Raw genomic sequence first — 24,624 nt, 5'->3', positions numbered from 1 at the left:
ATGACCAGGGTTAACGTGTTCTGTTCTGCTACAGGCAGTGCAATTTTTGGGCAAGGGTATCTATGATGCCCATATTATACTTTTCAAAAATGTACCCCCATGGGGAAATGTTTGTCAGCCCATGCACTACGTGTATGGGCATTACAGGTCTAGTAGACTTGCTCCTTTACATTGGGCAGAGTTTTAATGAGGCCTTCAATAATGTCTCCTCCTTGTCCACCACTAGATGACCAGGATTAACCTTTTGTGTGCTGCTACAGGCAGTCAATATTTAAAAAAAAAATTACCCCCATGGGGAAATGTTTGTCAGCCCATGCATTATGTGTATGGGCATTACAAGTCTAGGAGACACGCTCCTTTGTAATGGGCCTTTTTTAGGAGGTCCTCCATGTTTCGTCCAAGGGGGATTGGGGTGCGTGAAAATTTGGGTCAAAGCGGCCCTTGCATTCAATGCATACAGAATATGTATGGCAGGAACAACCAAAGACTGTGAAGTAGGTTTTCATGTTGTCTATCAATTGATCCACCATGAGATTTGCTCTATGACAGAGATCCGAGACTGCTGGACAAGTCAACCAGATGTGTTTCATGTCCCCCGGTAGACCACAGCCTCGAAAACATACAGCTGATATATACTATGAAGTTTAGTTGGAACGAGGTTGGTTCTGTGGAGAACCTTTAATGGGGTCTCCACAAGGGATGATTGTTGGCTTCCCTTGGACAATATATCACAACAAGATCTCCAATCCTCCAGTGGCAAATCAAATCCCATCTCCTCTCACTGTATCATAAATTTCATTTTTTCCTCATCAGAAGGTGAGTTAACAATTGAGTATATTAAAGATATTGTTCCTGTTCCATTGGATCACTGATGCATTATTTCTCTATACTAGACACAAGTAGGGGTTTTTTGTTTGGGAGAAGACTACTGGCAAAGTGGAAGACATGGTTTATATGCATGATCTCTGTAACCAGAGGCTCATATTTAAGAACAAATTCCGGATTATCGTATAAAATATTAAATGGAGAGCACAAGTGTATTAATGTAGTAATGCCTCATAGGATCCTAGCCACTATATTTTTTTTTCTCTCATTGAAAGCCATAACTTTGGCTGCATCACATGGTAAGTGTTCAATACCAAAAAGTGACAGCTGAATGCTTGTAGATGCAGAGGACTAAATGTAATCAATTTTTGCAGAGATAACTTCTAGGAGGAAGACTGCATGCTCCTTCTTTCCTGGATTATAAACAGGAAGATTAATAAATGCTCTTATTATATCTACACTACTTCTTTGCAAGGCTGTCTGATCATCCATCGTGTCTCCAATATTTAATCTACAGCTGAAAGGAACAGTAAGGGGAAATTTAGCATGGCCACAGTTATATTTTACCACATCTTCACATTCTTGCAGTTCTCTCTTGTATTTCAGGAATACTTAGTAGTAGCTATTTGTTTCATTAATTGCCTTTAGATACTGGGAAAGTTGATTGTAATGATTCTCCAGAATAGTCAATGGGTTAAGCTTTAGTTTTTCTTGAAAGGCTGAATAAACATATGATTGCTGTTGATAGCCAGATTCTCCTGAAAATAATTCTGCATATATGAAGGACCCATCATACCATAAAAAACTACGAAATGTAGGTCGTCCTTCAATATAATGCATCTTGCTCTCAACATATTGTCGGGGTTCCATTACCATTTGCAATTCAAGAAAGGCTTCGATAGCTTTAGGTTTCAGGGTACACTTGAAAGATGTTTTTAGATTTTTTTTCTCCTGTCTACAATCATGTTATTCAGACTGCATTGTTGCTTCTTCTCAAAAGCTTTAGTGAAAGCAGCCATCATTTTCTGTGACATTAGTTTATAGTCTTACAAGAATTTTAGGGAATCTGTATCACTCGCTTTCTGCAAAATTTTTGATATTTGTTTCAGCAACAATTCTGAAGTGTTAGCAACTTTTGTTGGAACAGATGCAGATTCTTTGCTTCGTCTTCCTTTCAGTCAGTTCTCCTTAACTCTATGTGGTTTACTATGTGATTATTTATTTGAACATTGAGAACTGGATTTGGTACGGGAAGAACTTACATTTCTGACATTAGACAGTAATCTTTTTGAAGCATGCCTTCTTTTATGTCCACCATCTTGCAATGTACGATCTTTGCCTTCAGTTTCACAGTTCACTGAATGCTTTTCTTTGCCTTCAGAAGACGATTTCAAGGAAGGAACAATATTTTCTTTATCTGATTCAATAACAATGGAAAACTAGAATGATGTTGCAGGGTTTCTGGGGAGAAAAGTGACCTTTTTTTATGTAGGTGTAAGTGATATTTTGGTTGGGCATCTGACATTTCCTTTGATATGTTGGGAATCTTGCACTGAAGCCCCCTTAATCATCACTTGGGTAGATTCACTTAGACATTTTCTGTGCATCTTTGGGGACTTCTGGATGTCAGTAGCTTTCATATTTGGAGAAGAATCTTCGGTCTGTAAGATCTGACAGCTTGTAGTTTCAAGTCAACCTGTTTTCCATTTACTTCTTTCTGATTGACAATGTGAATTTTCTGTACACTGGAATATTTGGCCAAATTTCGTCTCTCAACAGCTTTTGCCACAAGCTGCAGAAACTTTTTAACTCAGTATGTGGGTTCAAAGGCGTATTGGGGTGCATATCACTTGGGTAGCAGGGCAGACCTGTCAATGCATAAAGAAAGATTACGGGAGTACAAAATGAATAATGTGTAGTGGATTTTCTTGGGCCCATCCAGTATGTGGGTTCAAAGGTGTATTGGGGTGCATATGACTTGGTAGCAGGGCAGGCCTTGCATTCAATGCAACATATTTTATGTAGCCTCTCCTGAACATCTCATGAAAGGGGTATTGCGGTGCATCATAATTTTAGGCAGCCCATCCACTCACTGCATAGGCTACAACAGTTCAGGAGAACCACTATTTAATAATGGCCCTTTAAGCAGATTAATGCTGCCTGATGCCCCTGTAAAAATAGGCTCAATGACTTTAAGAGTCCCTCCTTCATAAATGAAACAAGATGGGTTTGCTTATGTGTCACACACCACATGGCCAGCTAGCTTTGTTAAATGTTACAATTACATTTCCCAGTGAATGCATTTGTTTTGGTTGAAAGCAATGTTAAAGTTGAAAAATGCTTCAAAAGCACTGCGCCTGAACATAGCCCAAGTGGAGGAGAAACATTTTGGTCTGTGGTTATTTATTTTGTCTTATATGCAAGCCATTAACCTGGAAAGGATGTACCTTAACATATTTCCCAGCAAAATCCGTTTTGGTGTCGTTTTGGAATGTTTTTTGGTGCACCGGTAAAAATGGCATGAAACTATGAAACAATTGGTTAAAGCTGTGAACTAGGAGTCAGGACTGCTTCCAGGAGCAATCCCCATGATGTCCCCGTGTCATTTTAGCAGTGTTTCCATCATTTTCAGATGTTTTTAGAACCTAAAAGGACCACTGGGGAGGATTGCAGTAAAAATACTTGGGTCTCCCATAGACTTACATTGGGCTCATTGTTCTGTCCAAGTACCCTAGTATTCCAATTTGGTCGACCCGAACAACGAGCACCCGAGGATTTTAGTGCTCGCCCATCACTATAGAAGGCATTAATCCTCTCAAAGCTGCATTGCTGTGGCAACCTGGTGGAGGAGGAGCAGGATCAGGGGACACAACTGATTGGCTGAGAAAGCTGGAGAAGGAGAGTCTTATTAATGTCAGGTTTTTTTCAAAAACATTCATGGAGTCTCGCCGGTCATGGGAAAAATTCAGAAAGCTTGATGGTAGGTAGGGAACCCTAAATCTGTGTGTATCTGGCTGAATTATGTTCTGCATTTTTAGTTTACATACAGAAACAGAATCAAGGGGTGCCTACTAAAGAAAAGCAGCATAGGACCACCCTAGTGTCACATGGATGTCATCTGCGTGCAGTATGTATAGACATCCTTGCTGCTGGAAAAAAACAGGCATGTCTATGTGTGCGAACACACAGACATGTGCGTGCACCATAGATTGCGATGTGTGTATGTGTCTCTGGTACGAGTGAAAAGGACACTACATGTACCGCAAACATGGACATGTGAAGGGACCTTAATGTGCTGATTTTTTTTTTCTCAACATAACCTGACTAACACTGACATTTTGTTTCTCTTTCAGAAACATGATGGTCTTTCTATTTTTTGGATCGGCTCTACTTTTTCCAATACTTTTTGCTGCAGATGATAAAAACAGCTATGGGAAGATAGCCGAGCTGCACCACGTAGACCAGGATGTGATTTCTGCCCCTGTCAGCCTCATTTATTTCAGAGGTAATTACATACAATTACTTAATTACGTACAATATAACACTTAAAGCAATGCAAATGATTAATCGTACTTTAAGTCACTTTTCTTTTTTTGTCTAATGGTTTTCGTTGATTTTTTTGCCCTAAATTCATCTGTGGTTCATTTTTTGTGCAAAATCTGCAATACTCATTGTTTTTGCCTTTAATCTGCTTTGTGACTGTTATGCCGCGCTCACAAGGAGGCGGGGCTTCGGCCCCGACGTCACTCCCTCCGGTACGGCGCTCCCTCAGGGGTCCCCGTCGGGTGCGCACGCGCAACTCTCGTCCCCGGGTCTCCTCCTCCATGCCACGTTTGCGCTTGCGCGCTCCTGTCAGTGCTGTATAGGGCTCGGTCCTCTCTATGGTATTGGAGGACCTGACCCGGAACCACTAGTGGTCATGTGCTTTCTGGCTAGGTCCTGACCCGGAACCAGTAGTAGTCATGTGCTATATCAGACGACCTCCCCCTAGGGGAGGTGCCTGATTATTGTTGTGCTTCCTGGCTGGGTCAGCTGTGTCCCAGCCTGGCTGTGCGCTGTTCTCAGGTCCTCTGCTCTGTCTGCTATTCTGTGGTGCTCCTAGCACTTGCTCTGAACCCTTGTTTCTTCATGCTCCGCCGTGCCTCCTGGCATTCACTCTATTCCTGTGTTCTGTTACTTGCTACACGCCTTATGTGCCCACGTGTACCCGTCTAGCACTACCCTGTACTCAGCGCACTCCCGTGTACTCTCCTGTGTTCCCTAGTATCCTGCACCCTCCAGTCACACAGTCTCGTATCTCCTGTGAGCCGGCCGCCTGGTGCCAGCAGTCGTGGTATCGTATCCCCTGGGGCTTGCTCCTGACACTCCCTGTATAGGGGGTGGTCCTCACTAGGCTAGCTCGCCCTGGGAGGGTTGGTGCCGCGACCCAGAGGGTCCACTCCAGGAGTCGCTAACACTCTAACAGTATAATCAGGCGATGGACTCCGCTGGTACTGCGGCTTCCGTCCAAAAGGAGCTGACGTTCCTCCGGGAAAACCAGATTAGGATTATGGCATTTCTCAAGTCCATGGAGTCCGGTTTATCTGCCTCTCAGTCCTCTGAGCCTGGGAATGCTGCCCAGTTGGCTAGTCTCCAGCAGGAACTTGCGCAGCAACGCGGCTCCCAGGCTCAGATTCTCAACTATATAGCGTCGGTAGATAATCGGCTCCTTTCCATACAATCTGCCCAGGCCATGCTTCCACACTCACTTCCGCGCCTATGCAAGCCACCCCGGTATAGTGGTGACCCTGTGTTGTGTCGCGGATTCTTGAACCAGTGTCGTTTGCATTTTGAGTTTTTGCCGCAGCATTACCCCACCGATCGTGCTAAAATAGCATTTATTGTTTCTCACTTAGAGGGTAAGGCGCTTGCGTGGGTGAATCCCCTTTGGGAGCGTAATGACCCGCTCGTCGCTCAGCTTTCCATCTTTTTGGACACTTTCCGTAAGGTGTTCGATGAGCCGGGTCTCCTTGCTTCCACCACCGAGTCCCTCTTTAATCTTCGTCAAGGTTCTCTATCGGTTGGACAATACGCGATATGTTTTCGCACTTTGTCCTCTGAGCTAGGTTGGAATAATGATGCCCTCGTAGGGGCCTTTTGGCGTGGTCTGTCCGGTCGGATCAAAGATGAACTGGCGGGCAGAGATACCCCTACCAATTTGGAGGATCTTATCTCTCTCGCGACACGCATTGATTTGCGCTTCCAGGAGCGCACCCGCGAGTCAGCCAGAGAGAGAGGGTCCTCTCGCCTCTCTTCATCCACTCGCAGTTTTTCTCATCCGTTACCCGAGTTATCTGCGGCAGATCCGGTACCTGAGCCTATGCAGGTGGATCGCCTCCAGATAGCTCAACGGCGTCGTGTGAAAAGGCAGGCACAAGGGCTCTGTTTCTATTGTGGGGATGCCTCCCACTTTCTACGCTCATGTCCCAAGAGACCGGGGAAGTCTCTCCGCCTGGGACTGTTAAGTGAAGTCTCCCCAAGTGTATGTGATTCCTCTCTACCCCTGACCGTGCCTGTCTCCCTGAATTTTGGTTTCGAGACTTTTACTGTGAAATCTATTGTGGACTCTGGCGCAGTTGGTAACTTTCTTAGTCTCGAGGCAGTTAAGAAGTTTCGCATCCCTGTCAGATCCCTGGAGTCTCCTAGGTCAGTAGTTCCGGTCGACGATAAGCCCTTGCAGGACACCGTTAACCAGGTCACTGAGGAAGTTGAGTTGCAGATTGGCACATGTCATCGGGAGCGGATCTCCTTCTACGTATTGCCGACTTCGCCTCATACCCTTCTTCTTGGACTTCCTTGGTTACGTATTCATGGGCCGACCCTGGACTGGCAATCTGGTGATATACTCCGTTGGGGACCGTCCTGTCAAAAGAGTTGCCTGCTGTTCATTCATCCGAAGAACCCTGCTTGCTCGTCTTCGACGGTTATAGGTCCGCCGTCCACCATCCCGTCTGTGACTTGTGACATTGTCGAGAAGGAGGCTGAGAGTCAGTCTCCACATCCGTCAAGCATTCCGTCTGTGACTTGTGACATTGTCGAGAAAGAGGCTGAGAGTCAGTCTCCACATCCGTCAAGCATTCCGTCTGTGACTTGTGACATTGTCGAGAAGGAGGCTGAGAGTCAGTCTCCACATCATTCAAGCAACCGGTCTGTGACTTGTGACATTATCAACAGGGGGGCTGAGTCAGTCTCCACCTCTGTCAAGTGACCGTCCCAAGGTAATTACCGTGGCTTCCGTCAAGTTGACGCCCCAGCGTCCAGGGGAGACCTTTGTGTCTAAAGGTAACCGTAAAGGTGTGTTATCCTGGGGACATTCTTCTCCGGCTGCCGGTCATGTTGGTGCCAAGAGGACACTCTCCCGTTTATCCCACGATTACTGGTGGCCGTCTATTGCTCAGGACGTCAAAGACTTCGTGGCTGCTTGCCCATCGTGTGCCAAGAAGAAACTTCCCAAGCAACCATCCTCCGACTGCTCGCCTCCTAAGGATGAATTGACTTCCAATGACTGCACCACCATTTCGGCCTCCAAGCATGTCTGTGTGCCTCTGCCGGTTCGACCTGTCTCGGGGATACCTGCCTCCGACTCTCTGTCCGTGGAGTTCTCCAGGGTATGGCAGGAGACAGAATTTTCTCGTATTGAGACTCTGGATCTCATTGGTCCTCATGCAGTTAGGAAGTGTCTGGATCCCGCTCCTAGTGTCAAGGTGCTATTTTCCAGTTCTAGAGAGAGGGGGCTTAAAGGAGGGGGTACTGTTATGCCGCGCTCACAAGGAGGCGGGGCTTCGGCCCCGACGTCACTCCCTCCGGTACGGCGCTCCCTCAGGGGTCCCCGTCGGGTGCGCACGCGCAACTCTCGTCCCCGGGTCTCCTCCTCCATGCCACGTTTAAGCTTGCGCGCTCCTGTCAGTGCTGTATAGGGCTCGGTCCTCTCTATGGTATTGGAGGACCTGACCCGGAACCACTAGTGGTCATGTGCTTTCTGGCTAGGTCCTGACCCGGAACCAGTAGTAGTCATGTGCTATATCAGACGACCTCCCCCTAGGGGAGGTGCCTGATTATTGTTGTGCTTCCTGGCTGGGTCAGCTGTGTCCCAGTCTGGCTGTGCGCTGTTCTCAGGTCCTCTGCTCTGTCTGCTATTCTGTGGTGCTCCTAGCACTTGCTCTGAACCCTTGTTTCTTCATGCTCCGCCGTGCCTCCTGGCATTCACTCTATTCCTGTGTTCTGTTACTTGCTACACGCCTTATGTGCCCACGTGTACCCGTCTAGCACTACCCTGTACTCAGCGCACTCCCGTGTACTCTCCTGTGTTCCCTAGTATCCTGCACCCTCCAGTCACACAGTCTCGTATCTCCTGTGAGCCGGCCGCCTGGTGCCAGCAGTCGTGGTATCGTATCCCCTGGGGCTTGCTCCTGACACTCCCTGTATAGGGGGTGGTCCTCACTAGGCTAGCTCGCCCTGGGAGGGTTGGTGCCGCGACCCAGAGGGTCCACTCCAGGAGTCGCTAACACTCTAACAGTGACTTTGCGTGTTAAACTTAATATATCACAAAATGTGAACAAAAAAAATTCAGGCCTATATAAAATCACTCCAGGAGTGGGGCTACAGAACATTTGCAAAAAAAAAAAAAACCCAAACTGTGCAACTTTAGAAAAGTCATTAGAAAAATGATGAGTAATTAAAAAAAGACAAACAGGAGAACAATAAAATAGATTAAAAAAATTATAATTTACCCATTCACGACAAGTTTGAAGCAAGTGAATGGAACGGTCTCATGGATTAAACTCTCCCCATACCTGTCAGGAGGTGTTTTTCGGTGTATCAACACCACATCAATAGAGTATACCTTCTACTCAGATACCCATCAATCAGCTTCACGGATTGATCTGATACTTACAGATGTGTTCACCATCTCTAAATTTAGCTCAATCTCTATTAATGATAAAACCTTCTCGGACCATTCCCCTGTTACTGGTATAATTAAATTAGGCCCCAGTTTTAAAAATAATTTTTTATGGAAATGCAATTCTACTCTCTTGTATACCTCGGAATACAAAGCCATTATTGAAAATTGCCTAAAAAACTACTTTAAAGAAAATAAAGATGACTCACTTAAACCGTTTACCTGTTGGAATGCACACACAGCCGTAATTCGTGGAACTATGATTCAACTCTCCTCTACACACAAAAAGAAAAGAAGAGCAATAATATTTAATATCCAAACTCAAATTAAGATTAAGGAGAATATACAGACTAATTTACAATCTCTCTCAGAAAAATTAAAGCAAGAAATCACCCAACTTAGACAAGATCTTAAAAACGAATTGTTTGCATCATATGACTCAATGATCAAAAACTCAAAATTCAAATTATACTCCTCACTTAATAAGCCCACAAATTTTATGATGCGCCGAATAAAAAAAAAGAGAACTTACAATAGAATAGACAAGATAAGATCTGGAAATGGTACAATTAAATCTCACCCCCAGGACATAGTCGACACCTTTGCTGAATACTATCATGACCTCTATAACATTAATGGGAATGATTCTAAATTTAAACCCAATAAAGACACCATAGAATCATTTCTCTCATCCATTGATCTCCCCCAAATTAGCCAGCAAAATTTAGAAGAGCTTATGTCTCCCTTTACGGAAAAAGAAATACTAGACACAATCAAACAACTTAAATCATATAAATCCCCTGGCCCTGATAGTCTAATTAATGAGTACTATAAAACTTTTGACCAGATCCTTACCCCCCATCTTACTCAAATATTTAATCATGCATCTGTTACAGGTTCCTTCCCTGCAGAGATGCTTGGGGCCACTATAACCCTGATTCCTAAAGGCCCTTTTACATTTAGCGATGCACCAGCGATCCGACCAGCGATCCGACCCGGTCAGGATCGCTGGTGCATCGCTAAATGATCGCTAGTGAGCTTTCATACAGAAAGATCTCACAGCGATGCAGCAGCGACGCAGCGCACGATACTTACCTTTCACACACAGCGATCCTGCATCCTCCCGCCCGCCTCCACGCGTCGCTGGACGTCACAGCAGGAAGTCTCAGCAGGAAGCGCCCGACAAGAAATGGAGCCGGACATTCTCGCGCGATCAGCGATGGACAGCGGGGGAGCCGGTCGCTGGTAAGTATCACACATAGCGATATCGCTAGCAATATCGCTATAACGTCACAAAACCAGTGACGTTTTAGCGATATTGCTAGCGATATTGCTTAGTGTAAAACCCCCTTAAGCCTAAAGCAGATTTGGAAAGTGTGAAAAACTATAGGCCAATTTCTCTAATAAATACAGATGTCAAAATTTATGCTAAAGCCAATGCAAATAGACTTAAAATTATACTTCCTTCTATCATCATTAATGATCACATCGGTTTTGTGGAAGGCAGACAACCGACTGAAGGAACAAGAAGGTTAATCAATACAATAAAGACGATTAACTCTTCAAAAACTCCTGCAACATTCCTGGCCTTGGATGCCGAAAAGGCTTTCGACAGGATTAATTGGGACTATCTGATGACTACACTTTCAAGGTTTGGTTATACTATTATCCAACAGCTAAAATTTACTCAAACAACCATATATCCAACTCTATTGTGATATCAAATGGGACCAGACAGGGTTGCCCTCTTTCCCCTCTCCTATTTGCTATTGCAATAGAGCCTCTAGCTCAAAAGATAAGGGATAATAAGAACATAAAAGGATTTGAAGTTGGGCCCCGACAATTAAAAATCAATTTATTTGCAGATGACATTTTTCTCACTCTCTCAGATCCAGTTACTTCCATTAAGGAAGTTCTGCACATTTTAGAAGACTTCTCCAAAATCTCATACTTTAAAATTAATCGAGGCAAATCAAAAATAATGCAGTTTAACCTAAGCGAGGTTGAGATAAAAAGAATCACAATTTGGATGGGCGGAAGATGAACTAATATATTTAGGAATAACTATTACAAAAAAGATTAACACCTTAATAACTAGAAACATGGAATCTATTATTGAAACAGTAACAAAGGATATACTCTTTTTCTCCGACAAAGACCTCTCGTGGATAGGTAGAACATTGATAATAAAAAACCATCACTCTCCCGAAAATGTTATACATATTTAGAAATTTACCCCTTATAAGCCCTAGTACCCACATTACAAAAATACAAAATTTAATCAACTCATTCATCTGGAATAGCAAAAAGGCAAGAACTCCTACAAAAACACTGTATAAATGCAAAACGAACGGAGGATTGGGTTTACCAAATATTTATGCCTACTATTGGGCCAATATTGCTAAACAGAGCCATTTTTGGTTAAATTAGGAAAACTCACCTGCTTGGTCTTGCCAAGAACTCTATTTAAACAATAATACTCATCCATGTATTACACTCTATAACAGTATTTTCAAAAAATCACACTATGAACCATCTCATCCAATCTTTCAAGCAATTATTACAGCCTGGAAGAAGCTAGCATCAATTAAAAATAAAAATAGGAATACAACAAATTCAAATTTTATAAATAATTTTGATCTTTCCTTTATCACCTCTTTGCACAACAAACCGATCCCCCCACATTGGTCAAAATTAGGCTTAAATAAAATCAAAGACATCCATGATGGGGAAAAATTCTTCCCTTTCAAAGACCTCAAAAGTAAATATAAACTCAATGTAACAGATTTTTTATACTTTACGATGATTAAAGAGTCTGTATCGGATTTTCTTCTAAATAATAGATCAGTATCTGGAGCTTTAGTGAAACTCATGTGTAATCCTAATCATAAAATTTTTTGGAGCCTCAGATTTGTCTATAATCATTTTAATGAGGACAATCATTTAAATAAGAACTCATCTATGATCAGGTGGGAAAAGGATTTAAACTCTTCTTTTTCATTGGAAGTTTGGGAAGATGCCATGAGTTTGACTTATGCTTCAAATATATCTATGTCCCTACACGAAACATATTTTAAAACCCTTTCCAGATGGTACTTCACTCCAGTAAGACTTGCACACATTGATAAAAACAATTCTCCCCTGTGTTGGAGGAATTGCGGCCTACAAGGAAGCCTCTTACACATGCTTTGGGAATGTCCTAAAATTCAAAAATTATGGAAGCAAGTTTCAAAATTAGTTAACAAATTGAACAATAAACCTATAATCTTGTCACCACAAATGTCACTTCTGTCATTAGGGATGGAAGACGTAGACCCTTCAATAAAACCTCTCATTACACAAGTCTTACTTGTGGTTAAAAACTCTATAGCATTTAATTGGAAGAAAACAGACCCTCCTCTTTACTCAGTAATAGAAGAAAGAATAAACTTACATAAATCATTCGAATTCCAATTCGCAATAATAATGACAGTCTATTTAAGTGTTCAAAAAAATAATTATTATTTGGCAAGTTGTATTTGAGAGGATTCTTTTTATTATTGAACAACAACTATGTTCTCAATCAACCGAAAAGACTCATAATAAATATCAAAGCTTAATATTTTTGGAAGTTGGAGTGGTTTCTTTTTTAGATTTGGCTATCTTAGGAGGATATAATAAAAACCAAATATATACCCATCTCACTTGTTTATTTTCACCAGGTAAACCAATATAACAACACAAAATGTAGAAATAAACATTTCTGACATACAAAAGAAAAAAAAAGGGACCATCATAGCCACCTTTCTTTACGATGACACTCAAAAGCCTTCCATCCATACATTTTGTCAGTTGCTTGATCTGTTTACGATCAACATTGCGTGCAGCAGCCACCACAGCCTCCTTGACAATGTTCCCAGAGGTGTAATGTTTGGACTCCCTGTAGATATCACATTTTATGAGGGACCACAGGTTCCCTATGGGGTTCAGATCAGGTGAACAAGGGGGCCATGTCATTATTTTTTCTTCTTTTAGACCTTTACTGGGCAGCCACGCTGTGGAGTATTTGGATGCATGTGATGGAGCATTGTCCTGCATGAAAATCATGTTTTTCTTGAAAGATCCTGACTTCTTCCTGTACCACTGGTTGAAGAAGGTGTCTTCCAGAAACTGGCAGTAGGTCTGGGAGTTGAGCTTCACTCCATCCTCAACCCGAAAAGGTCCCACAAGTTCATTTTTGATTATATCAGCCCATACCAGTATCCCACCTCCACCTTGCTGGCGTCTGAGTCAGAGTGAAGCTCTCTGGCCTTTACTGATCCAGCTTCGGGCCCATCCATCTGGCCCATCAAGAGTCACTCTCATTTAATCAGTCCATAAAACCTTACAAAAATCTGTCTTAACATATTTCTTGGCCCAGGCTTGACGTTTTATCTTATGCTTCTTGTTCAAAGGTGGTCGTTTTCCAGCCTTCCTTACCTTGGCCATGTCCCTGAGTATGGCACACCTTGTGCTTTTTGATATTCCAGTAACATTGCAGCTCTGAAATATGGCAAAAATGGTGTCAAATGGCATCTTGACAGCTTCACGCTTGATTTTCCTCAATTCATGGGCAGTTATTTTGAGCCTTTTTTATCAACACGCTTCTTGCGACCCTGTTGGCTATTTGCCATGAAACGCTTGATTGTTCAGTGATCACACTTCAAAAGTTTGGCAATTTCAAGACTGATTCATCCCTCTGCAAGACATCTCACAAGTTTTGACTTTTCAGAGTCCGTCAAATCTCTCTTCTGACCCATTTTGCCAAAGGAAAGGAAGTTACCTAATAATTAAACACCTTATGTAGGGTGTTGATGTCATTAGACCACACCCCTCCTCATTACAGAGATGCAAATCACCTGATTTACATAATTGGCAGTTGGCTTTCAAGCCTATACAGCTTGGAGTAGGACAAAAAGGATAATGTGATCAAAAAGGATGATGTGATCAAAATATTCATCTGCCTTATAATTCTGCACACAGTGTATAGGCCCATCATACACCGGAGCATCATCCATGGGGCCCATCATATACTACAGCATCATATGGGGCCCATTTTATATAGAGCATTATATAGGCCCATCATACAATGGAGCATCATCCATGGGACCCATCATATACTGGAGCATCATATGGGGGCCATCATATACTAGAGCATCATATGGGGCCCATAATATATGGAGCTTTATTTAGGCCCATCATACAATGGAGCATCATCCATGGGGCCCAACATATACTGGAGCATCATATGGGGTTCGGGCCTATTCTGTATGGAGCATTTTATGGAGCCCATTCTGTATGGAGAAATATATGGAGCTCATTATTCTGTATGGCGCACTATGTGGTGGCCATAATACTGTATGGAGGAATATACTGTCCAGTTTTTGAGCTATTGTAGAATTTAAAATAGATATCAGTCATATAATGTAAGAAGTTAAGTATTTTTCATTGCACTGTACCAATATTTCTCTTCCGTATCGGAGCATCATGAATTGTGGTATGTGTTAAAGGGGCACACTGACACTCTTTTGCCCGGGGCACACGAAAACCTGGAGCCAGCCCTCCCCCCCACAACTTTAGTCAAATAACCGCCAGTTTGCAATGCGTAACTATTTATTATAAAGTAAATTAAGGTTGACAAGCTTAAGTAATAATAATTGATGTTGTTGACATTGAAATGGGCACTGTAGGTGTGTTTACTGTCCTCCACTCAATGGCGACTTTGCTTCCCCATTGACTTGCATTGGGTTTCATGTTTCAGTCGGATCTCTGACTTTTCCCGATAGTCGGCCGATTTCGTTCGACTCGACTTTTGAGAAAGTCGGGTTTCATGAAACCCGACTCGACCCTAAAAAAGGCAAAGTCGCTCATCTCTAGTGATGATATTACATCTGAATAAAATATTGAATTTTTTATTTACTTATTTTTTGGTTGTACACTCTGTCCTTCTTGTATGTTATTTTTTTGACCATTGTAGTCTACGAAACTAATATTTGTGCCACCTGAGTGTGGCTGAGCATGAAAGCAGGTAGAGGTGTTGCATGTGGTATCAGGGTTCCTGGCAGAGGAGGTCTACACTGATCCCTCACTCACCTTGTCTTAATTTGAAGTTAATTTGAAAGCTGTAAATATAGGGATGAGCGAGCATAATCGTGGGAACTCGGTAATCGGCCAGTAATGTGGTACTCGGCGAGTAATGTAGTACTCGCGGTATTCATTACATAGTGAGTATTTCACTACTCGCCTTGCACTATTCGGTTCTCCCGCCCAGCATTTGCTGCACATTGCATGCAGAACACTAGTGTAGGCAGAGTGTGAGCAGCTGCTAGGGAGAGTTGTGTTTGTTTGTGCAAATCATCCAAAAATCGTCTGTAATACCGAAAAGCTCTTTTCAGAGCTGAAAGTATAAGGTCAGGGACTGTGCAAATCATCCAGAAATCCTCTGTAAAACCGAAAAGCTCTTTTCAGAGCTGAAAGTATAAGGTCAGGGACTGAGTAGTGACAGTTTTCCCAGCTATTTTTGGGGTCTCATTTCCCCCTGCAGGGCAGTTTTTTTGTGCTGTTGCGATGCTGTGTTGACAGCGAATAGGACGCACAGTACTGCACAACTGACACGCAGCCAGCACTGCTGTCTTGCGTGGTGCGTAATCTTGCCTTAAACCTCAGGGCAATTTTTTAGTGGCAGCACTGCTGTCGTGTCTCATTACTGGGGTGCGTAATCTCGCCTTAAACCTCAGGGCAATTTTTTAGTGGCTTGTCTTGTCTCGTTACTGGGGTGCGTAAACTCGCCTTAAAACTCAGGGCAATTTTTTAGTGGCAGCCCCGCTGTCTTGTGTCATTACTGGGGTGCGTAATCTAGCCTTAAACCTCAGGGCAATTTTTTAGTGGCAGCACAGCTGTTTTTTCTCATTACTGGGGTGCATAATCTCGCCTTAAACCTTAGGGAAATATTTTTGTGCTGTTGTGGCGCTGTTTGTAAAACACAAAGCAGTACTAGGCTGCAGTGCTACCTTCCACAAAGCACTAACTGCTCCTTGTTCCCCAATATCTGCATCTGAACATCTGCAACTTTCATCCACATGATATACCGGGTGAAGAGGTGGAGGATGATGGTGATGACACACAGTTGCCATCTGGCCAGTCGCCAATATCAACACAGAAGGAGGATGACGACATGGACGACGAGGTGGTCGATGATGAGACCACTGATCCGACCTGGACCGTTGGCAAGCATAGCCAGCACAGCAGCACAGAGGAAGAAGGTGGATACATAGCACCAACAAAGGCACCAAGGGCTACTGGATTGAGCAGAGTGCGAATTGCGTCAACTGTTGCCAAGCGCAATCTTTCTGTCAAGGCAAATGTGCGTTCAGCCGCTGTCTGGAAATTTTTTTCCGATAGTCCTTCTGAACCAAATGTTGTCATCTGTAGCATATGCCATACGAATCTGAGCAGAGGCCAGGGCAAAGGCAACCAAAGCACCACCAGTATGCGGAAACACATGGCAGCCAAACACCCTAGTCGGTGGGCTGAACAACAGGGTACCAAATTGGTGTCTGTGAGTCAAACAACTGCCATGTCGCCTGTGATCCATCCTTCCCAATGTGCTGGCAAGGAAGCAGGTGATCAACATACCTCTTGCTCACAAGCTGTGGTTGCACAGACACAGGACACAACTAGCTCGTCCAATTGTCCGTGCCCCAGATGTATGAAAGGAGGTGTAAATACCAAGCCACGCACCCATAAGCACAAATACTGAAGGCACACATTGCCAAGTTGCTAGCCGTGGAGATGTTGCTGTTTAGGCTTGTGGGGACACAGTCTTTCCGTGATCTGTTGGCTGAGGCTGCCCCACGATACTCAGTTCCCAGCCGGCACTATTTTTCCCGGTGTGCCTTCCCCGCGTTACACCACCACTTCTTAAACAAAGCATGCTCTCACCAATGCCGTAACCGGGAAGGTCCACCTTATAACAGACACATGGACAAATACTTGTGGCCAGGGACGATACATCTCTGTCACAGCACACTGGCTCATCCTGGTGGAGGGTGGGACAAAGTCTCAAACTGGACCATCATATATACTACCCACCCTCAATCAGGGTTTCTGCCTCATCATATAGTCTCCCCTCTTCCTCCTCCTCCTCCAGCTCATCATCCTATGCTGAATTACACTCCACATCACTCCCAAGTTGGGAGCTGTGCAGCAGCGCATCGGCAAAGCGGCAACATGCTCTGCTGAAGCTGATCTGCCTAGGTGAAACACCACACACTGCAGCAGAGCTGTGGCAAGGAATAAAACAACAGACCGATTAGTGGCTCTCCCCACTGCAACTCCAACCTGGTCTGGTTGTCCGCGACAATGGGCATAACCTGGTGGCGGCTTTAAAGCTTGGGAAACTGGTCCATGTGCTATGCATGGCTCACGTGCTGAATCTATTGGTGCAGAAATTTAAAAAAACATACCCAGACTTGCCGTACCTACTTGAGAAGGTGCACCGCATTTGCGCCCATTTCCGCCATTCCTCAACCGCTGTTGCCGGTCTTGCAGCGCTTCAAAAGCAATTTAATTTGCCAAACCACTGACTCATTTGCGACCTGCCAACACGTTGGAACTCAACATATCATATGTTGGCAAGGATAAGTGAGCAGCAGAGGGCACTTGCTGAATACCAGCTTATACATGCCTGTCACACTGAGACTCAGCCAAGACACATAGCAACTGTTGAGTGGGTGTGGATCGCTGATATTTGTGAGGTGCTTGATAACTTTGAGTACTGCACCAAGCTTGTGAGCGGTGATCAGGCTATTATCAGCGTAACCTTCCCTATGCTGTCTGCTGAAAAAATCACTGCAGAATCTAAAAATGGAATCTTTGCATGCCCAGCAGCTGGGTATGGAGCAAGATTTCACAATGGGTGATTCTACCCAGCCCAGCCAATATCATCAGGCAACATTGGGGGATGAAGATGATGATGAAAATGAGGGAGAGGACTTCTTTTTCAGTGGTACCAAGGGGACACCTCATGCTACAGAGGGGAATCCCAACCCCAGCTTCATGTCTGTCCAGCATGGGTGGGCTGGAGAGGAGGAGGTGGTGGAGGAGAGTCAGTGTGAGGAGAGGATGGGTATTGTTCCTTCTTCTGGGGTCACAGATTTGCCTCTTTGTAGCTTGGCACACATGGCACACTTCATATCTGACTGTCTGTGCCAAGACCCTCGCGTAATGCACATTTTCAATAGCATCCTATACTGGTTGGCCACCTTTCTCGACCCACGGTATAAGGACATATTTCCTTCGCTACTATTGCCATCACCAAGGGGTTTCACAATGGAATCCTTCAAAAGGGCCATTGTAGATCATTTGATGGCAACATCACCCTCAGACACCACTGCTAGCAGAGGTACCAGCTTTGTGCAACAGCATGCATTAATGGGGAGAGACACGCCAAGCAGGTCCAAAGAGGTGGTGGTAAAATGTCCACAAACTGGGCCATCTTCAATAAACCGGCTCATCAGCAAGGACTAGCTGGACCAGTAACCATGTCAAGGAGGGAGAAGTTGAACAAGATGGTCAAGGATTTTCTAAGTGACCATGCCTGCATTCTTCCTGACGCTTCTGTTCCATTTAATTACTGGGCATCCAAGCTGCATAGTTGGCCAGACCTTTCCTTATATGCCTTGGAGGTGTTGGCCTGCCCTGCTGCTAGTGTGATGTCAGAGCGTGTTTTCAGCACCGCTGGGGCAATCATCACAGATACACGCACACGGTTGACTACAGAGAATGCAGACAGTTTGACGCTGATAAAATTTAACAAGGACTGGATTTCGCAACAGTATTTAAGCTCTCCAGATGAAAGTATCCCTACCTAAAGTCACCCAAAACATTATTTTTTGGCAATTGGTGATCACGTCCATCCCTTCCCATACAAGCCCCTATTCTTCTTCTTTTACATGTTTTGAAATCCTGCTTCTGCCACATGTGCCTCATGGTGAATAAGCTACAAACAATGTTCCATCAATTAATATTTCCCATCGGAGGCACTTGTGATGATGAGACCCTTCTTCCTTCATCAAATATGATACAGCCCCTTAGGCCTCTTTCACACTTCAGTTTTTTGCATCAGTCAAAATCCGTCAAAAGGACAGATGCTGGATCCGTTTTAGAAATGATGACAATGGATGCCACCCATCCGTTTTTTGGACGGATCCGCAAAATGAAGAATTTTTAAAGGAATCGCAGGAGAGAGAGAGAGAGAGAAGTTGTCTGGCACCCAGAAAGAATTTCGGGTTAAATTAGTGTCTGGAGGATCCGTCAGAAAAAAAAACGTTGCAAGCTCCGTTTTGACATCTTTGAGGATTGTGACGGACAGCAACTTTTGGCGGATCCTCAAAAAAAACGGATGCAACGGACAGCAATCCGTCACAATCCGCCATTAATGAAAGTCAATGGAGAAAAAAAACGGATCCTCAAAAGAAAATTGAGGATCCGTTTTTTTCAAAACCTGGCGGATTGTGACTGATTGTAAAAAACTGAAGTGTGAAAGAGGCCTTAGGCTAATTTTTGGAGACACTATGGCAATACCTGGACACTGGGCACTGCAACTATTGTGCTACAAGTCCTAGCTTCATCATAATTGTTTGGCCTTTCAGACCTGCCTTGCTTCCTTTATCAAATATGATACAGCCCCTTGGGCTAATGTTTTGAAGACACTATGTCTATGCCTGCACATTGGGCACTGGAACTACCATGCTAGTAGTCTTCTTTCAGAATTGTCTGTCTCTTGAGGCTTCCTTCCTGCATCAACCATGAGACAGCCCCTAGGGCTAATGTTTGGAAGACACTATGTCCATGCCTACACATTGGCAGTGGAACAACAAGGACAATAGTCCAAGCTTTATAATTGTGAATCCCTTGTGATGATGATGGTGATGGGTGGCTTCTTCCTCCTGCATTAATCATCACACACCCCCTAGGGCAGATCGCTCTCCTTCCACCACTTACACACTTAGTTGTCAGAAGATCGGCTCCATCATCGCTCGCTCTTACGGCACTTCTGATATATACTGTCACTGGCACTGCATAAGTGGCCTACAAGTCCCGCTCTGCCGGCAAAAAATGACAGAACTTCAAATAGTGTTTGTACATTCTATTGAAGCAGTGGTGTAAAACCACTCGTGCAGCCCGTGACCAGGTGCCCCCATGTTATATACATTTGTATACAGCATACATTTTTTTAACACTTACACATTTTTTAGCCCTTTCCTCAGCCCTCAGACCGCTTTGTAGGGTTCAGCAGACAATTACTCGCATTTTCCATTGTCTAACATTGGACTCGCTACTCGTACCGAATACCCGAGTAGTACGATATACTCGGTGCGATTATAACGAGTCCGAATACTTCACTACTCGCTCATCCCTATGTAAATGCTGTCCCAAACCCCGATACCTCATACCTGATAGCTGCTGTGCCATGCTACAATTTGTACTGTGGATGAATTGAGGCCACTTTCCTGGTGTCTGCCCCTCATTTGATGTTTTTTGGCAGCTTTTGGGAACATTTCAAGGTGTTGTGCATGCATTTGTTTTTGCCTCCCATTGACTTCAATGGCGTTCAGGTATGTTCAGCGAATATTCAAATAAATTGGCGAATATTGCAAAATCAGTGATCGTAATCCGAACCGAACATTTATTTATTTATTTTACTCATTTATATAGCGCTATTAATTCCACAGCACCATACAGACATTATTGGCACTGTCCCGATGGGGCTCACAATCTAAGTTCCCTATCACATTGAAATATTCACTCGTTTCTAATGGCAGCGAGTAGTGTGGGGTTACTATGGAGTTAGCAGTAATCGTACGGTGGTATATACACATAATCCAGAGGTGTTTATGCTGTACGCTCACTGTTAGTTTTCCAGTAACTAATTATTGGTAACAGCCTGTGGCCTCCTCGGCTGATCGTCGCCAATCGTGTAATTGTCTGGACAATAGGAGCCAGCTGAGAACTGTTCACTCCAAAGATCACAAAGGGTGGTTCTGTGTGATTCCCAGCCTGTGATGTCTGTGATAATTGGATGAAATCCTTGACAAATTGGTTGGCCAATCCAATCTGTTGGTCACGAAAATGCAGCCTTTCCACCTTGTGGATACAGATGGCTTCTGAAAGCTGATGGCATCTCAGTCCCCCAGTACAAGTTGCCCAGTCGCCATTACTTCTCTAAGAAAGATGTGCTTGCGCTATACCGGCATGTCGCAGACAACATCACCCGTTCCTTGAAAAAATCTATGTCTGACAGGGTGCATTTCAACACTGACACCTGGACGAGCAAGCATGGACAGGGGTGTTACAGGGCAATGGGCAACTCTACTGGCTATGGGGGCAGTCAGGGAGGGGCTGCTCCACAAGTCTTGCAATCCCCAAAGCCTTGCACTGTATAATATTGATATCTGGTAGTTTATTATTAAGTGTCTAGAATATTTTATTTTATTGTTCAATTTAATTTGTTTTTGGTCACTGCACTCTTGTGGCACTTCCTACAGTCTTAATATCGCACTTGGCACTATATATTCTACATATTATGATTCAGTGATTTTACTTTTTTGTGCCCTTATAATTGTATAATTTTGCATATGTCACTTTATACATATATGAATTAAACATAGTGTTGCACAATCCTTGCATTTGTCACCTTATTGGTTTCACCATCCATCACTTCTCTTTTCTGATTTCTTTCTTCTAATTTCTAGTTAGTTCCATTACATGCTGTATATTGATCCTTTATTCAGTCCATTATCAGCAGCCTTGGTAGTGAGCGTGCACCTTTCGTCATACACCCTTGCACTTCCTGGAGCGCTCGATCCTTGGTACGAATGCGTTTCAGCGAGCGCAATCCCGGAAGTGCTCTTTTTTCCATCTGGGTTGTGATGATGGCAACATGAGCCAATAGACCCGGACTGCTGATTCGCTGCCTGCCCGGTACATCAGCTTTAATGTTCCCCATGGTTGGCCCCTGGTCTGTATAATAAGACCTTCCCTCCTCAACCTGACACACCCCAGAAGAAGATAAGGGCGAAAAGCACGTCGGGGTGAGGGGGAATATCTGGACCATCCTGCCTCTATTGTGGCCCCTGAGTTGTAAGGTAACATGACCCTTTACTTATTATTTGGTGTTTTGATTTGTGTATTTATGCGCTTTTACCTCATATATGTATACTCAGTGGGCTGCTTTAACTCCTGCATTTATCTTTTTGCCTTAATATTTTTAAGTTATCCTTCTTTTGGATTTATTCCATTTTTTGAATTTATTTGATTGACTCATGTCATTTATGTACCTGCTAGCAGAACTTATTATTATCATTATTATTATTATTTATTTATATAGCACCATTGATTCCATGGTGCTGTGCATGAGAAGGGGGTTACATACAAATTACTGATATCACTTACAGTAAACAAACTAACAATAACAGACTGATACAGAGGGGAGAGGACCCTGCCCTTGCGGGCTTACATTCTACAGGATGGTGGGGAAGGAGACAGTAGGTTGGGAAGGTTGCAGCAGCACCGGTGTTGGTGAGATGGTAGCTCCAGTAGTCGTGAGGAGGCAGCGGGGTCATTGCAGGCTGTAAGCTTTCTTGAAGAGGTGGGTTTTCAGGTTCCGTCTGAAAGATCGGAATGTGGTTGATAGTCGGATGTGTTGGGGCACAGAATTCCAGAGAATGGGGGATATTCAGGAGAAGTCTTGGAGGGGATTATGTGAGGAGTGAATAAATGTGGAGGAGAGAAGGAAGTCATGGGAGGACCGGAGATTGCGTGAGGGAAGATATCGGGAGATTAGTTCAGAGATATATAGAGGAGACAGGTTATGGATGGCTTTGTAGGTCAGTATTAGTAATTTGAACGCTGAGGGAATGGGAGCCAGTGAAGAGATGTGCATAGGGTAGAAGCATAGGAGTAGCGAAGAGAGAGATGAATTAGTCGGGAAGCAGAGTTAAGGATGGACTGGAGAGGTGTGAGAGTGTTAGCAGGGAGGCCAGAGAAAACAATGTTGCAGTAGTCAAGGTGGGAAATGATGAGGGCATGCACAAGTATTTTAGTAGATTGATGGATGAGGAAAGGATGGATTCTGGAGATATTTTTGAGCTGGAGGTGACAGGAGATGGAAAGAACTTGGATGTGCGGTTTGAATGACAGGGCAGAGTCAAGGTGTCAGGATCCTAGGACTTTCCGGTCTGTTTTGAATGAACTTTTGCCCTTGGTTAAGATGGAGTTTTCGGTCCTGTCGCATCACTTCCTCTTAGCTGCCCTTAGTTAAGATGGAGTTTTCGTTTACATCACTTCCTCCCCAGCTGCATAAAAACCCGCCCCTAAGCACAAGCAAATCGCTTGAGTATATTGATTCCTGGTGTGCTCCTGCCCTGCCACTCTTCCAGATCTTGTGACTCTGGAACAACCCTGCTTCCTGCTTGAAACTTCAGCTCTCTGGACCTCTGGATACCGCTGGACTTCCGGCTACCGAACCCGGTTAGTGTTTGTACCCACTGAAGGTCCCCTTACTGGATCTCCACCGGACTAATCATACCAGAGGCTCGCTACAACTGGACTTCTGTTTGCTATACTGGTTAGTAGCTGTTACCCGGTGCCCGCTGAACATTATCCTGCTGGACATTTGTTATACTCTGGACTTTGCCCGCAATACCCAGTTATATTCCGTACTCAGTGACTCTTAATAACTTACCATCCTTGCTGAACCTTTTGCTATATGCTGCTGTATGTCTGTGCTCTGAACCGATACGTATTTCCACGTTTATTGTGCACAATTATATATAAATCTCTTGCTTCACTAAGCGTGTCTCTGCCGTCATTGCCCTACGCCATTGAAGTCCTTATACCATACATAAGTATTATATTATACTCAAGCCCTTTTTAGAGGACTTCGCTGGGGCAATGTCAGAGGCACGATTAGATCAGCTATACTCCATGATCCACTCCTTACAACAGGACATGGATGCTGTGCACGCCAGGCTTGGAGATATCGAGGGACGGCTGAATCATAACCACCAGTTCCTTGGTACAGCTATGCAGGAGCTACAAGGCAAGGTGGAGGCTCAGGTGGCCGACCGTACCTCGCCCGGATTTGCTCCCAGTATGCCTAAATTACCTCCCTTCCGCTTTAATGGTGAGCGCAGTCAGTTCCGTGGCTTCATTAATCAGTGCATGCTATTCTTTGATGTGAATACTGACTATTACCGATCGGATCGATCTAAAGTATTATGCATAATCATGATGCTGACTTCACGTGCCCTGGCCTGGGCTAACCCGATGATTGAGACCAGGGACGTGCGGTTGAACTGCTTAGAGGATTTTCTAACAGCTATGGCACTGATGTTCGACGATCCGAACCGCCGTAATACTGCTGAAACGGCTCTCCTTTCTTTACGGCAAGGCAAGCAGCCTGTGATTGAATATGTCACCGACTTCAAAAGACTGGTGGTGGACACTGACTGGGGTAACAATGCGTTGTTGTCGGTATTTAAAAAGGGACTGTCCGGTGCCATCAAGGACGAATTAGCCCGTGCCGAATCACCCGATGATCTTGACCTGTTCCTTCAACACTGTGTGCGCATTGATACCCGTTTAACAGAGCGCAGACAGGAAAGATGAGCAGCACTTAACCGGGTACCTGACTTTCCGTCACCTACCAGGGAACCTGTTCCTAAGACACCACGAGAGCCTGCGGAGGTTCCCATGCAAGTGGACTCTGTACAAAACCGAGAGAACCAGGAACGCCGCGAACATCGGCTCCGTGAACAGCTATGTTTTTATTGCGGCAA

At 44.2% G+C, this 24,624-nt stretch overlaps 1 protein-coding gene across 3 annotated transcripts in view; it reads left to right on the top strand.

Annotated features, from left to right (window-relative positions):
- Window positions 1–24,624, top strand: part of LOC141092141 (alpha-1-antitrypsin-like) — a 313,768-nt gene that overhangs the window by 60,742 nt on the left and 228,402 nt on the right. For all 3 annotated transcript variants that reach the window (XM_073578077.1, XM_073578080.1, XM_073578078.1), the window contains one exon: window positions 4,179–4,330. In XM_073578077.1, the coding sequence (XP_073434178.1) occupies window positions 4,183–4,330 (148 nt within the window). In that variant the 5' untranslated portion in view covers window positions 4,179–4,182. The remainder of the gene's footprint in view (window positions 1–4,178; window positions 4,331–24,624) is intronic.

Source organism: Dendrobates tinctorius, unplaced genomic scaffold (genome assembly GCF_039654945.1).
Source record: "Dendrobates tinctorius isolate UK_male_01 unplaced genomic scaffold, ASM3965494v1 ptg000058l, whole genome shotgun sequence".
NCBI classification, from domain to species: Eukaryota; Metazoa; Chordata; class Amphibia; order Anura; family Dendrobatidae; genus Dendrobates; species Dendrobates tinctorius.
The sequence above is the reverse complement of the archived record's forward strand: the minus strand, read 5'-3'. Positions and strand labels throughout refer to the sequence as shown.